The sequence below is a fragment of the Heloderma suspectum genome, chromosome 5 (genome assembly GCF_057233095.1).
Source record: "Heloderma suspectum isolate Gila_16-S chromosome 5, 16-S_ref, whole genome shotgun sequence".
NCBI classification, from domain to species: domain Eukaryota; kingdom Metazoa; phylum Chordata; class Lepidosauria; order Squamata; family Helodermatidae; genus Heloderma; species Heloderma suspectum.
Window position 1 is genome coordinate 171895404 of NC_139462.1, and position 16181 is coordinate 171911584.

At 39.9% G+C, this 16181-nt stretch overlaps 1 protein-coding gene across 2 annotated transcripts in view; it reads right to left on the minus strand.

Annotated features, from left to right (window-relative positions):
• LOC146344831 (ubiquitin-conjugating enzyme E2 E2) overlaps positions 1–16181 on the minus strand; it is a 201792-nt gene that overhangs the window by 15589 nt on the left and 170022 nt on the right. For both annotated transcript variants that reach the window (XR_014792322.1, XM_084858339.1), the window contains exon 4: positions 5060–5192. Coding sequence is in view for 1 of the 2 variants with exons in the window: in XM_084858339.1 (XP_084714465.1) it covers positions 5060–5192 (133 nt within the window). In the remaining variant the exon portion in view is untranslated. The remainder of the gene's footprint in view (positions 1–5059; positions 5193–16181) is intronic.

Consider the following 16181-nt stretch of genomic DNA (forward strand, 5'->3'; position numbering starts at 1 on the left):
ACCTCTGGCTGCAAGAAACACAAAAGGTCTTGAAATGGAATTTGACACAGTGGACTTTAAAAACAACTAAGGAGTAATGCTGGTATTGAGAATCAAATACATATCAGCCCTCAAGTTTCAAAAGTTTTTAAAAAACATGTTTTTCCCTCCAATTTTGGGGAAAACCTATATGATTCCAGAATAGAAGTCTTGTTTGTTTAAAACAAGACATAGTCATTATACGTTTTATTCTTTTTTTGAAAATACTTGTTATTCTATTTTTTATCTTTATAAATGAAATAAACAGTACTAACAACCTACTCAATAACTACAGTTTCCCAACAATACAATATTCTTAGGAGGACACAGCAATAACGAAAAAGAGAGGGGAAAAAAGAAAGAAAAAAAAATACATTTTATTCTAAATGACTCCATGTGCATATCCAAACCTTACATTCACCTGAATAATATTCAACTTAATCAAAAGCAGTGAGATTTACAATGGGAAACAGCTTTATCTGTATTTTAATTTTTAATTAAGGGTGATTTCATAGTGATACTTTTCCAGTTCTCTGGCTATTGAGAGTAACAACAGAGATATGATAAAGCGATTTTAATAAAACAGTTTAAACTTAAATGGAAAAACAAAGCCTGCAGAAGTATCAGGATAATTATAGATAGAACAACCTAGTTTGGATGATACTCTGATCTCTCTTCTAAGCTTGGTGGGGGAGTGAGATTGCACCTTCTCACCCAGCCCACTGAGTGAGCCTGTCCCACCTCCAAGACTGCTGATGTCCGTATGTGGATGTAACATTGGAACTGGTCTATGCATATGGCAAATGGCTGGAAAATAAGAACACTTGCCTCTCCCAAATAGGAGTCTAGATTATAACTACTTTTCCTATTTAATAAATTGTGTCATGCTTCTATTTTGTAGTGCAAACTCTCATCACTAAGGCACTGATGCATAAAAACCCAAGCAGCTAAACCAGTACCACAGATGGAAGGGTAGTTTTGGCTTGTGATTTTTGAACTGTGGCTTCCTCCCTATACTGAATGGTTGCCAGATCCAAATGGCGTGCTATGGTCCATGGGGTCACGAAGAGTCGGACATGACTGAACGACTGAACAACAACAACAACAAGAGTTCTTATACGAAGAAGTGTGTTGGGGAAGGAGAGAAAAACCGCCAACATCTTATATATTTTTTTCCACAGATGCACCATAAGCCACTTCACCTTAAGAAAATGACTTTGAGGAGCACAGCTGACATATTCTTTAGTAATTTCCCTTTCTCACCTAAAGCAGCAGAGATCCTTGCCATATTTGTTGCCCTCACATCTACTTTTGCTTTAAAGCGTTTCTTCTTGCCTGATCTACTGCATAACCCTCCAGCTTTTTGACTCTGGAGACCTTTCTTGGAGACCTCTCTTAAGAATATCTACATACTAGTTTAGAATGTTTTTTAAAGTTAAACTGAAGGAGACAGACTAAAATCCCTCTGTTTCACTATCCATCAATTTTCTTTTAGCTTGCAAGCTTATGTATTTGTCATATTAAACTTTCTTTCTACAAATCTGGCTCATCAGGATGTTGAGTGAGACAGCAAATAATCACTCTGCGGTCCCAGCACTGCTGCAGCGCTACTGCTGCAATCAACTTCATGGTCTGTCTTCCCAAATTTATTTTGCTTAAAACAATGCCAGAAGACTGGAGAACTACACTGAATTGCACTGCAAAGTTGTCCTACCCTGCTCTGTTTCTTGGGGTGGGGGACAGCAATACGGGTATAAAACTGGACTGCTCTACAGAGCTGATGTAAACCATGATCTTTCAATCACAGTCCCCTCCCCTAAAGCTGCAGTGTGCGTATAATAGTGATGGATTTTATTTACATTTTCATTGGCAGGGTCAGATTTTTTAATGTTTGCAAAGTCAAAAAAATAATAATCACACTTTCCTTTCATGAAATAAAATCTGAGTTATGAAGACCATGAAGAGTCTTTGCTGGTACCTTTATTTTCTTGGTCAATACTCTACTGCCCAATCACAAGGTATGTTAAAACACTGGATTTCTCCATTGTTTTCTATGCAAGACCGCCCCCTCCCCAAAGTTTCAAAATGGACTAGGAAGTCCTTTTTTCTAGACAATGGGTATGCCACTCTATTTTTTTTTGTCTCTATGGATCTCAATCATAGCTGTATAAAAAATAGAATGTAAGAAAAATAGAAGGCAGGGGTAGTCTTGTTTCTTACAAAATGATTGGGAAGAATGCTGCCTGCACATTTTGCCTGGTGCTTTTTGTTGTAGTAAAATGAAAGCTAGGAATCTGGTAAGCTAATGGGCCAAATATGGATGATATTCTGGAGGTCTGGAAGTGACGGACTCGACCTTGGGGGAGCTGGGGGTGGCAATGGCCGACAGGAAGCTCTGGCGTGGGCTGGTCCATGAAGTCATGAAGAGTTGGAAGCGACTGACTGAATAAACAACAATGGGCCAAATGGGGAATGATTAGATTCCCAGCAAAATCCAGCCAACTGGGTCATATTGCAACCCTAGCCTACAGAATGCTTTAAAGCCCCACAGGGAAAGAAAAAAGCCCCATGAAAAATAAAATTCTGCACCACTGGTTCTCAGCCCCATCCAGTAAGCCTGTAAATCAGAAGTACATTGCTCATGTCATATACACTTTGTACGGACTAGAAGGCTATGATGGACAAGGGGAATGCTGCCATTCTACCTCTTGTCATGAACACCATTAGGAAGGAGCTTTTGTCTTTATTTGCAACTCTTCCACCTCCTTGGGAAACTGTGGCTTTAGGTATTTTCTTAGCTTGCAGTAAGTGAGGATAAAAAGCAGCTAAATTCCCCATCCTCAGCGGAAATGCCTAAACTATACAATAGTATCAAAAAAGTCTCCTTCTGATCTAATCAAGCACAAGAAAGCAGTCTAGCTTTTCAGGGTGTAATCCTATGCATGTTTAGACAGAAGAAAGTCTTACAACTACCAGTATTCCCCAGCCATGCTGGCTGAATGGGAGTCATAGAACGTTTTTCAGTCTAAATATGCATAGGATTGCGCCCTTAATGACATAGCTCCACTTCACAGGTTTTCCATGGCGAATGTCTGTTTTTAATACACAGGAAAGAGGTTTAAAGTAGAACAATGAAATGTTTCTCAATATACTGTACTGATTCTTACCCAAAATATTTCCCTCAGGATTTTACGGTCAGTCAGTTGCTGGGGGGAGGGGAAACACACAATACTGAATATATTCTTCAGGTCTGAATTTATGATCCAGGTTGTTTATGTACATAGTTAGTGAAGACAGTTGGCATAAAATTCACAGATTATGAGAGAGGTGGCAACATACAAAAGTAGCGAATGTCAGCAAATCAGCCCCCCTACGTACCTTTTCCTCATTATTTCTCTATACATAATAATGTCTCCTGTCAAGTTTCCTAGCCTTTTAATAATATATCAAGTTTGACCACCTGACATCCTAGAACAACCTACACAAACAAATCTTTTACAATGGTTTCTGTTATCATAACAAAGCAGTTACAACAAACAAATATTTTGCATTTCTCTTAAAAACTGCATTACTTCTTTCACAAAACATAACTGACTGACTGAAGTAAATATTATTTTCCTTGTAATAATAGTTCTTAGTAAAAATAATCCCAATATCTGTCTCTCATAGCTAATTTGCACTTGTTACAGAATCATTATTATGATTAGATTCACATTTATGGATATGAATTCTGAGATACCCAAAGTGAGATACCATTGTTTTTCACGAAGAACATATTTATTCAATATCTTTCTATCCTTCCTTTTGAACAATATGAGACAGCTTACAACAAATAAAATTTAAATTAAAAATTAATACAACACAAAACAAGCAGAATAAAAAATTAGGCAGCAATTCTCGGCTTGATTTTTGCAGACTCGGTGGCTTAGTGGTTAAGATGCTGAACTGCAGACTGGAAGGTCGGCAGGTCAGCAGTTCGAGACCCGAGTGCTAAGTGACGGAGTGAGCGCCCGTCTTCAGTCCCAGCTTCGGCCAACCTAGCAGTTCGAAAGCAAGAAATTGCAAGTAGATAAATAGGTACCGCCTCGGCGGGAAAGGTAACAGCGTTCCGTGCACCTCGGTGTTCAGTCATGCCGGCCACATGACCACGGAAGCGTCTTCCGACAGCGCTGGCTCTTCGGCTTAGAAACGGGGATGAGCACCGCACCCTAGAGTCGGACACGACTGGTTGGGGACACCTTTACCTTTACCTTTAAAATACTTTCATAGAAGGTGCCTATTTAGAATATCATAAAAATGCATTGCACTGGGTCAGGTTGTATGTTGTAGTTTTCATGATTAATGTAAATGTTTAGTTGGTTGAATTCAGCAAGAGCTATGGCCTGGGTTAGATGTATTAGTGAAACCATGGTTTGATCGTTGTAAATGGGCTTCATGATCATGTGTTCATTCCTCCAACTCCCCTCATGTATTTCAATTCCCTCCCCGCTTCATGATTTGAGTAATGTTTGAAATAGGCTTATATAACATTTATAGCTGCTGTTTCAAGACCTAGTTTATATCTGTCTTGGAATCCTACAAGTGCACCACCCCAGAAGGAGGTCTTATTGCCGATATGCACTGAAACCAATATAAATGGACTTTCAGTTCCTCTAGTGAAACGTATGTAACTATCTGAACAGCTCTTCATAAAGTATAAATTTGTATTCTTCAGTATCCCACTGGGCCTGTAATTTGTTAATTCTGATGGAGAAGATTGCCCTCTGGGTCCTTGACATCAACTATTAAACATCAGATCAAAATGCTCATATTTAATATTATTTCTTGGTAATCTTAGAAGCAGCTACACAGCTTTGCACATTTGGTTTTCTTTGTATTAAAATATCATAGTGTGCCAATAGCAAAAAAAACTACTGAAGAGATTATTCAGTACAATTTAGTGTACTAAGTGTGTGTATGTGTGTGTGGGGAGATCCAGACTAAGCTATTCATGCTTTAGTCCCATTGAAATATATTAATTCATTTTACTTTCCCGCCTTACCTTAGGTGGTTTAAAGGGATAGTCTGGCGAGAAGGTAATATCAAGGAAAAAAACTCCTCCCTCATACACAGAACCTGGAGGCCCAAGTATAGTTGATCTCCATTCATAAATGTTGTCTCCCTTGGGTCCAGCACTGTAATACAAAGTACAATAAATTTAGTAACTACTAAAGGCAACTGCATAGCACATCAGTTACACTTCTGATAACTATGGTTTTCAAAATGCGATAGAACTGAAAATAAATCACATTCTTGAACTCGTTTCCAATTTACTATGTATCTGAGGTCATTTGCTGTTCCTTAACTCAAAACTAGTTTTTGAAGACACAGTTGTTGGACACTTTGTATTAATTTACCTGGACAGTCCCCTTATCACTAGTTGTCATTGCAATAACATTCTTTTCTAGGATATACCACCATTTTTCATGCACCATGACAAATAACGTTCTTTCTGGACATCGAAGTCATTCCAGCAACAGAAGACTGCTTTATTCCACAATTACTACAACAATGTAATGAAAAGCAAGACCTAACACAAGGAAAAGTAATCTCTCTCTCTCTCTCTCTCTCTCTCTCTCACACACACACAGTGTATCAGCTAAATTATGAAATATGTTTGTAATGTACGCAGCATATAAACACAGGTGGATAATCCAAACCTATGGGCCACACACAACTTGTCTTGTGGGCTCTTTTAAGAACCCTGATGATCTTGACTTTTATCTAGCATTCATGTTTAACAAGATTGATCTGGATGGATTGAAAAGAAAAAGTAAAGGAAAGAAACAAGGAAGTAAGTTTAGAGAAGAGCCGAATTATTTTTCTTCTTGTCATGTGATAATTTCAGTGTACAAATACTCCCCTCCCCTTGACATTTTTACATTTGAGGACAATAATGTAGAAGATTAAGAATAATTTGCTAATAAGAACATGCAAATAAGGATCACCACATACAGCTAAAATATGAAAGCCACAGCCCTACGTACCATAATACATTGCTTTAAAACTGTTATTTGTATTTTATACAGTAATCATGAAACTTTATTTATAATAAAGATGATACCTCCAAATTATAGTAGGTGGCATATTGCCTACAGACAAATTACTTCATGATATATTGCTGATGTTGTGCTCACTGCTGATAAAGACTGTCCACAAGTGGACAGTTATAGCTGTAACTATATATAGCTAGAGCTATTCTTATAAAATCCCATGTGGCCTTTCTAAGGATAAGTTTCTTATGCTACCCAGTATTTACATAAGGTGGTCATTTTGAAATCTATCTCCTGGGGGATTGTTTACATTAGCAAGACTTCTGTACTTTCACACCTAGGACCCACCCTTGCTTCCAAACCGCAACACAGGACCCACTTCTATTTTTTTTACCATATGTGCCCATTTTTGTCCTCTCTTCAGCGTGACCAGAAGCTTAAGACTGTATTTCTATTCAGTTAAAATAATTTGTGGCGGGATCTTTTGCTACAATAAACACCACTATAGCATTTATTTTTGGTTAACTCTGTTAATTACTTTCATTTAGGAATAATATGAATAAAATATTTATGCTCCCTGAATAACACAAGAAAAACCTTCTTGCATATGAAGTATTTACAACACGCCTTTAGGTTTGTAGTCCACCAAGATAAATTAACAATATCAGATATCACTGTCAGTTAGACTAATGGTGGCTGTGGCTCTGTGATGTGAAGCACTGTTCACTATATTTCAGCAGAAAGAAATAATACTGGCTTTGTAAAAAACAATGTGACACAATATATTTTCAGGGCATTTATTATAAAATAGTCTTTCCTACAATTGCAATAATACAATTGCAATAATGTACTTAAGCAGGGCATGAAAAATAACTATATCTAGAACAGATGAAGGCTTTTGGCTATGCTTCATGCCTTGCAATATACCAAAGGCATGCAATTATAACATTGCATCATGTTGTGTTCAATGCTTAACAATTCATTTTGTTCACTGAATAAAACCCTCTTTTACCTGTAATTCCTTAGGCTCCCTTCAGTAAAATCAAAGAGTGCATGATTCTTTGCATAAAACTGAATTATGACTGCAGTTTAAAGCAGTGTATCAGTTCATTAGTAATGGTATCTGCATTAATTTTCTGTAATAGTTGATAATGTTTCACAGATTTCAAACTGACATTTTCCTTATAAAGCAGGATACTGAGCCTATTATATCATAGCATCTTTTAAGAGAAGATTACAAAATATGATATTTATTTTAAAGAAAAAGCTGGTCTTTTTAGACAATTGAAACAGTGACAGTATTGTCACTCATCTGCATCCCACAATGTCTGTATCAAGTCACTAGCTACAAAATGAATTTAATTTACCCAGTTCCCAGCTTGTATTAACCTTTGAATAATAAAGCACAGCTGAGGCTTCTGTAAGAAATAAACCAGATAATTAATAATTAAAAACATCTCTACTGTCTACAGAAATTCCATACCTTGGAATATTACTGAAGAGCAGCATATAAATAGTTATAATAAATAAATACATAAATAAATAAATCCCAACTTGCCTGGAAAGGTTTAATTGTTACTGAACTAAGCAAAAAGGTGGATAATTCTCTTTATTAGCCTAAGGAAATGATGTCCCTATCACATTTTTAAGGTTAATAAAGAGTACAATTAACCACCTTTATGCACTTTCTAAGGTGCATAAAAGTGCACCTCTAAACACAAGATAATAAATTCATATATAAAAAATAAGAAGTGAAATACACACTACTTCAACATCAGCTGGTTTGGATAGGAAGTTTTCATTTAATTTTCCAAATATATAATTATTGGAAAACTACTTATTCATCTGACAGAGAGGAATTCAAAATGAAGTAACAGAAATGTCCCCCATCCGCTGCAAAAGACTCAGCTAGGATAAGACACATTTTTCCAGACTTTTTCCTGGGGAAAAACCACCTTCCAATTGTCCTGGTTTGAAGGAAGTAGCTACATTTCTCTCCCCACCCCCCCCTTTTTTAACTTGGTGAACTATACATGTCTATGGAAACTAAAGCCGAAGCCCAAAATAACCAATCCAAAGAAGCTACCCACCAAAAGTGTTGTATAAACTTATATTTCATTCATTCTTTTTCACCTACGTTCAACATACTTTTAAATATAACTGCTGATTTTCTTGCCTCCGAACTTTTCCTCTGGCCCTGATCTGCTTGCTCCAGATTTGACATTGCTCTGAGGGGCCAAAGGCAGTTGCATAGTCCAGATGGATAAGGTTGAGGATGGAGCAAGCAGGTCAGAGAGGTTAGAGGCAGGGGCGCAGTCAGGGCCAGAGAAAACAGTTCCAGAGAAGTTCTAAAGAAGACAGTTCTAGAAAAGCCGGTAAGGTCAGGCGGTGATTAATGCCGCCTTGAGGGAAGGGTTGGTTCCACTATCTTAAAGGAAGCAGCAGTAAGGTGACTAACAAAGAAACCTAGTCTAGATCCAATGGTTTCTGATCATTACTACTGAGTCTCAAATCTGCCATTCTTGGGCAAGATGCTGGAACGTGTGGTAGCTTCTCAACTCCAGGTATGCTGATGTTGGATGATTATTTGGATCCATTCCAATCTGGGTTCAGGCTTGGTTTTGGGATGGAAAAAGCCTTGGTTACACTAGAAGATGACTTATTCTGTGGAATGGACCGAGGTAGTATGGCCTTGTTATTTCTCCTGGACCTGCCAGTGCCTTTCAATTCCATTGAACATGGTATCTTTTAGGGTCATTTATCTGCCTTGGTTGCATGGGGCATGGTGTTACGGTGGCTCTGGACCCTACTAAACCCTCCTGATCTAAGAAGGTGGTGCCTGGGGACTTCTGCTCTATCCAAGAGGCACTGGCCTGTGGGGTGCTACAAAATTACATCCTGCCCCTATACTTTTCAACATCTATATGAAACTTCAGGGAGAAGTCATTTGGAGATTCAGGCCAGTGCCATCAATACATGGAAGACACTCAGCTTGTTTCCATCTAATGATCCTAGTAAGGCTAAGACCAAGTGCTCAGTCTGGTAAAGCTACTGGACTCAGCGCTAACTGGGAAAGCTCAGGTGGTGGCAGTGGCCAGAAGTACTTTTTACTAGCTTAGCATGGTACACCAGTTGCAACCTCATCTGGAGAGGGCTGATCTTGATTCAGTTATTATTATGGTGACATCCAGGTTGGACTACTGTAATGTGCTCTACATGGGGCAGCCTTAAAGATGGTTCTGAAACTTCACAGCTGGTGCAGAATATGGCTGTCTGGATATTGGTGGGGACTGTGCAGTCAGCTCATGTGAAGTAGATACTGTGTCAGCTCCACTGGTTTCCAGTGAGTTTCTGAGCTCAATTCAAAGTGCTGGATTTAACCTTTCAAGTACAGATAGGAAACCTCTACCCCATGGACTGAATATGGCCCATGGGGGAGCAAGCCTATTAGCAGGGAAATCTCTTAAACTGATCAAAGATGGAGATTGTTCCTGCCTGGGAATAGGGGGAAGGGCCTGTGTGTGTGTGAATGGTGTTTGGGTAATAATGTTGAAGGGTCATGTCCTAGTTGTGGGTGGTCCCGCCGAATTTGGGATGTTGTACTACCCACTGCTAGCATGCTGCCCTGACTTGCTTGCCCAGAGCCAATTTTACTGTTGGGCCAAAAAGGATTCCTTTCCCCTGCTTCAGTCAGATTCTGGTTTTAATTAGGTCTGGATTTTTCTTATTGTTGATTGTTTAAAATTGTTTAGATATATATGTGTCTTTGTGTGTGCTGTCTGTTTATATATTTTAAGATTTTTAATCTTTGTAAACCTCCAAGAGAGTTTTGGGCATTGGGCGGTATAGAAATATAATAAATGAAATGCAATGAATGAATGCTTTAAAGCCTTGAGCTGTTTGGTCCCAAGTTATATGAAGGACCACTTTCACCTGTACCAGCTCGCCAAGGGTGATTAGGCTGGCAAGCACAAAGAAGAATCCCTTTTCAGTCTAGAAGGGGTTCATCAGGCCCCTTCTTCACAAGTCTTCAGGAAAGCACAAAAGACCCACCTGTTTTAATGTTTCAGGCCGTGGGTTCTGCCAATGCTATGTGCTGCAGCCTGTGTGACCTCAGCTGGCTTTGGTGTGGGCTAGTGGGAGCAGCGCTGACTGGCAGAAGGGAAAGTAGTGTGGGTGTGGGGAGAGCAGAGGGATAAACATGTCTACCCAGAAGTAACTAATTGCCTTCACTTCCACTTCCCCAGCCCTGCTGTTTTAAAACTGTGCAGCTACAAAGGTGCATAGCTGAAAAACGTTGGCTCAGTCGCTGCCTCTCACTTTAAATAGTCATTGGGGTGGGGTGGGGTGTGGGGGGGAACCAGTCCTGCTGTTTTGAAGCTGTGCAGCTATGACGGAGCACAGCTGAGAAACGGTGGATGCCTGTTGATTCAAAACTGTGCAGCTAAGAAAGGGTGATTGCCAGGGCGGATGATTTTCATGAACATGTACTCAGAAGCACTTCATTGAGCCCTTCTGTTGAGGAGGAGAGGCCTGTTGATTGGGCAGTTAATATACATCAAAGACAACGTGCTAGTCGCTCTCCCTCCTCGCTGGCTCCGCGCTCTCTGTTTTCAGCGCCTCATGTACTCCTGTTCATTCTGCTCAGTCTCTGGGCAGCGGTGGCTGTCTGCTTGCCTCATAAATGTGTGTGTGAATGCGGGGTTTGTCATGAACGTCTACTTGTAAGCAAGTCCTCCATTGAACTTCATTGAACACGTGAGGGAGGGGGAGCAAGCCTCCGCTCATTGGCTGCCCTGCACCTACACAATTGCTGACATTCATTTTTACTTGTGGCAGGACTTGCCCACCCCACCCCACCTAATGTGGCTTCAATTCCTGTATACACCGCAAAAGTGGAGGAATACAGCACTGTGTGTACTGTGGAAAGAGCTAATTTGATTCTGTGAAAATGCGGGTTTTGCTCACATTGCTTCACAAAGCGTTTCCATTTACATTGGCCTGATACTTTTCAAGTTTACTTTGTAATGAAATTTATTTTCATACTTGAATAAATAGGCCACTGCATTCTTGAGGCATGGGATGGGCTGTAGCACAGTGGAAGAGCACATGTTTTTGCTTGCAAAAGATCCCAGGTTCAATCCCTCCAGGTAGGGTTGAGAAAGCCTTCTTTCTGAAACCCTGAAGAGTCATTGCAAATCCAACATAGATCAGGGGGTCTGCAATGTTGTGTCTGTGGGCACCCACCAAAACCCCCTTGCACATTCTGCTAACTTCCTGCTTTTTCTTTAGGGCTTTGGCAATGCAGAGATGAGGTAAGAAGTGGGAGGAAATCATGGTTAAAGGCTGGGGAAAGGTGCACATGGGGGGACTGAAAGATTCCAGGTAGGGGAGGGGCAAATATAGAGAAATTCCATGTGGGAAAGGTCTAAAAAGGAGAGATTCCAAGCAGGGGAGGGGCAAAAATGGTGAGATTCTGGGGGGCAAAAGTGGAGAGGTTCCAGGTGATGGAGGTGTGATGAAAATGGAGAGGTTCTTGGTGGGGCAGGGTAAAAGTGGAGATTCCAGGTGGAGGAGTGAAAGTGGAGAGATTCCAGGTGTATGTGTGTGTGCGCGTGTGAAAATAGAGAGGTGGCGGGATGGGGATATAATGGAGAGATTCTAGGTGTGTGTGTGAAAATGGAGGTGTGTGTGTGTGAAGAGATTCCAGGTGGGGAGGGGCAAAAAGGGAGAGATTTCAAGTGGGCAAGGGGTGACAATGGAGATATTCCAGGTGGGGGGAACAAAGATGGAGATATTCCAGGCAAGAACAGAGAGTATCCATGCAAGGGGGGAGCAAGAAAAGAGAGAATCCAGGCAAAGGGAGGCAGGAAGAGAAAGAACCCCAATAGGCTCCATCCGAAAAGCAGATAGCAATCCCTAGCTTAAGACATTTTCGCTACATATTAATAATGCTTCATTTTCTTCTTTCATGCTTTTTCACAATTATTAAGCAATTCATACACTCACAATCCCCAAGGGAGTGACAAGACAGCAGGCTTCTCCAGGGAAAATTCCCATATGTGCAAGCCCTCTGCAAGAGAATAATTCTATCTGGTTTATAATGCAGGAGGATTTAATTGCTCTCTTCTCTGCATGGACATCTGCCAAATATGCTGAAGCCCAGGCATTTTATACTTCATGTGATTTATATTGCCATTGTTACCGATTGTGTTCACAAATAAACCACAGACCTCAGTGAAAGTAAACGAATCATCTCACCTTTTGAAATATTATCTTTCAAAAGACTGATTCAGATGGACACCAATTTTCAGAAAGGGCAGGCTAATCCTTCTAAGACTGAACTGTCCCAGCTCTTATGTGTGTTGCTGCTGTCAACCTCAGTTAAATTAATCAATTTCAGTAGCAAGAAAATACTGCCTGTTGTAGATCCAGCTGGAAATGGCTGAACCGTAAAGATAAGATGGGTTCATGTAAGTACTGATTAAAGAGTTTAGAAGTATACTTCCAATATTTAGAATACTCCTTACAGAGCTGTGACACAAACTGAAAGGATATAGTATGAACACGTAAGATTTTATGTCAGCGATGTCTTGTCAAAAATGGGTATCTACGGATGTATATCTTAAAGAACTTATGATATATTCTATATTATGTCATATCCACTACTATCCACGTTCAACACAGCAGCAAATTGTGGTGTGGTGCCAATTCTACACATACTTACATGGTGTATTAATAAAGGGTGCAATATTATAAAGTTATGCAGTTTCACACATGCTTAAGATTACCATTTGGTTATTTTTAAAATAATATGCACACAAGCAAATAAAGGATTCAGAGTTCTCCTAGAGAAATGAAGAGGTTGGTTTTAAGGGAGTAGTAACAGTCTCCCCCCCCCAATCTGTATCCAATCATCCACACACATTCTCACCTACTAATCCACTTCCTACACTATCTGAGGAGAAATCAAAAGAGGCACTCATAAATGGAGCTGTTTACAACAGTTAGCCAAGAGGGGAAAGGGCAGAAAATAGGATGCGATGGTACCACAATACAGGGGTAATGGCAGTTCTTTTGCAAAATGGTGGCAAAGTGAAAAACATCCAGGACAGAATCCTTTTATGAGGTATAAAACCACAGATCACCATCCACTATAGCTATGCCAGCCAACGGTGGTGCCATTCAGGCATTCAAGTGGAGCACCCTATGATGAAAGAACTGTAACTTTATTTTTTTAAGTGCAGGCAAATATGGAACACACAGCACAATGCTTTCTACTGCCAAATGGAAGCTTATTCTGTATCTTTATTATATTTCACAATATCCACTCATTATGTGGCATGTTCTCAGTTTTTGGCAATCCCAATGACCGGTAATGTGCTTGGTGAACAGGAACTGGTGGTAAGGGGCAACCTTCATTCCATCAGAAAGATTCTGAATTCTGAGAGATTGAATAATAGTTTTAATGCCATAAACCAGCTTTCTCTATCCTGGTGCCCTCAGATGTTTTGGACTTCAACTTCCCTTAGCCCCAGCCAGCAGATCTAATGGTCAGGAACACAGGGAGTTGTAGTCCAAAACATCTGGAGGGCACCAGGTTGGGAGAAGCTGTCATAAATAAAGATTGAGGCACAGGACAAAGCAAGGCTGTGCATATTCTGCATGAAAAACACCACCACCACACTAACATTCTGAGTCAAGGTAACCAACATTCTTCACCAAGAAAGGACTGGTTCTATGTCTATATAAACCTTCTGTGCCACATATATGTACAAGACTGTACATGGAATGTGCGTGTATGGGAGTAATTTAGTTGGGTACTTTCAGTTCCTTTAATATATTTTAAACTGGTTGCTGCTTGAAAGAGACCCCTGCTGAAGAATTGCTTATTTTGGACACTGCATGATGAATATCTTGACATGTGCTCTTCCTGATTATTTGGCTATTAAGAAATTTTATTTGATATTTTGATTAGCTCCATGGATTATATATAAGTGCTAATGTGAAAGTGTAACTATAGTATTAAGATTGGTAAGTCATATAACTGATTGCAAAAGTAGCCTTCACAGAACTGCATATTTCCATTTCCCCTTAACTGATACGTATTTTCAGAGAAATCAGAACAGCAACGGTGCAGATCTTTACGCAGAACTGTACTTTGTACAAAAATTTACTGCCTTTTCAACTCAGTCAATCGAATAACAAAGTTCCTTCCCTATAGATATAATCCATGGAGCTAATTAAAATATCAAATAAAATTTCTTAATATAATAGCCAAATAATCAGGAAGAGCACATGTCAAGATAAGAGATGCTGATTTCACCCAATCCTTGGGAGCATGGCTGGCAGTCAGATCCAGGGTGACAACAGTACTATGTGGAGAACGGATTTGTGCTAAAGGATCAAGACAATGTTATCTTCAGGAGAATGGATGAAGGATTTCATGATCAACATATAGGCCATGTTTGGACAATCGCAGTGGGGGAAGCAACCATTGTGGCTGTTCCCCCTGCCCCGGTGACCACTGTCTGCATTATTCCCCATGTTGCAGCACAGGGTGGCGTGTCGTTGGAACCTGGTGCGCAGCAGGGGGCTTTGTACCCGCCCTACAACCTTTACTGCATGCTGTAGGGTATGTACGAAACCCTGCCTGCCCTGCTGCATTCGGACGACATGTCAACCCATGCTGCAGCAGAGGGAATAATGCAAATGGAGGTTGCATGTGCAGCACACGTGGGGGTGGGCGGGAGCAGCCACAATGGTTGTTTCCCCCACTGTGATCATTCAAACCCAGTCAGTCATAAGGATTTACTATATTTGTGATGGTGAAAGAATGTTTATTGAGGGAAGATTTATGCGGAGTTTGTTTCTAACTTTCCTTGTAAAATTTAGCACAAAATGAAGTTTGAATCAGAACCTCTTAGATCATAACTTGTTCTGTTAGCTACTACGCTACACCAGCTCCTTGTACACATATCACTTCCAAGCCATAAATCTGTGTACACCCTATGTATATACTGTGACATGCACATTTGTTTGTTTTTTATCTTCACACAATGGAAATCTATTGTCTCTCAGGGTATCCCTTAACATGTAGACACATTCAGATAAATATGTAATGGTGTGTGTGTGTGTGTGTGTGTGGTGAACACACTATTTCCTATATAAAGGTGATATCCAATTAGGAAATGCCATGTGTGAAGTGGCTTTCAGGGGAACATATTGTGGAAACACACTTAACTGCTAATTAAAAGGCTTTACATCAGGATCAAGTTTTTCTTTTCAGATTCTAAGCTGTGGATTTTTCAGTGAGAATATTTCCTGCTTCTTTCCTTTATAGAATGGACTGTCAACCAACTATATAGGTCTAATTCAAACACACTTGAGTGATAATGGTCTTCATATGATGAAGTAACAGCACAGGGCACCCCACCCCTCCATTACCAGAGAGGCGACTTGCAAGCCGGGGAGTCCACATAAATGTCTGACTGCACGGAGGCCTGACCTGCATTATTCTTCCCCCACTAAAAAGTATGTATGGGAAAAGCGTTATGAATACTGTCTCTATGCAATTGGGTATTTGCATGAAATGCCTGCCTGATGCTATCAGTGAGGTGGAGAGGAGATGCATCCATGCTGCTGTACTACATGAAGCCTTTTGCTGACCTCGGTAGTGCGAACTGTAACCCAATTAGCAATATGAGGCATCTTCTTTAGTACTGAATTATGTACTGCATGAATTATGGCAGTAAAATTTACAACACCATTTATGAAACTACTGAGAAAAATATTCAACTCCAATATTGCATTACAATGTCTTTCTAGCAATCTGCTAGGTCATTTTAAAGTTGCTTGTCACTGTAATGTTAAGTGACAAAATGTTATGAGAGAGACGAAGACTAGTTAGAAAAACCAAAGCTATTTTGAGAAGCATAACAACATGTCTAAAGTATCTCACAACTCATCAGCTGAGAATCACCGGTATGCCACTTTTAAAATTGATTCTATACCAATTAATGGTCACAAATGAAGATATGAAGTACTGTTAAAACAGGAGAGCTTAATTTTAATTGCGTGAATAAATGAGGTTGCACATTTAACAGAATCTGAAAAGAAAGTCTTTTCATA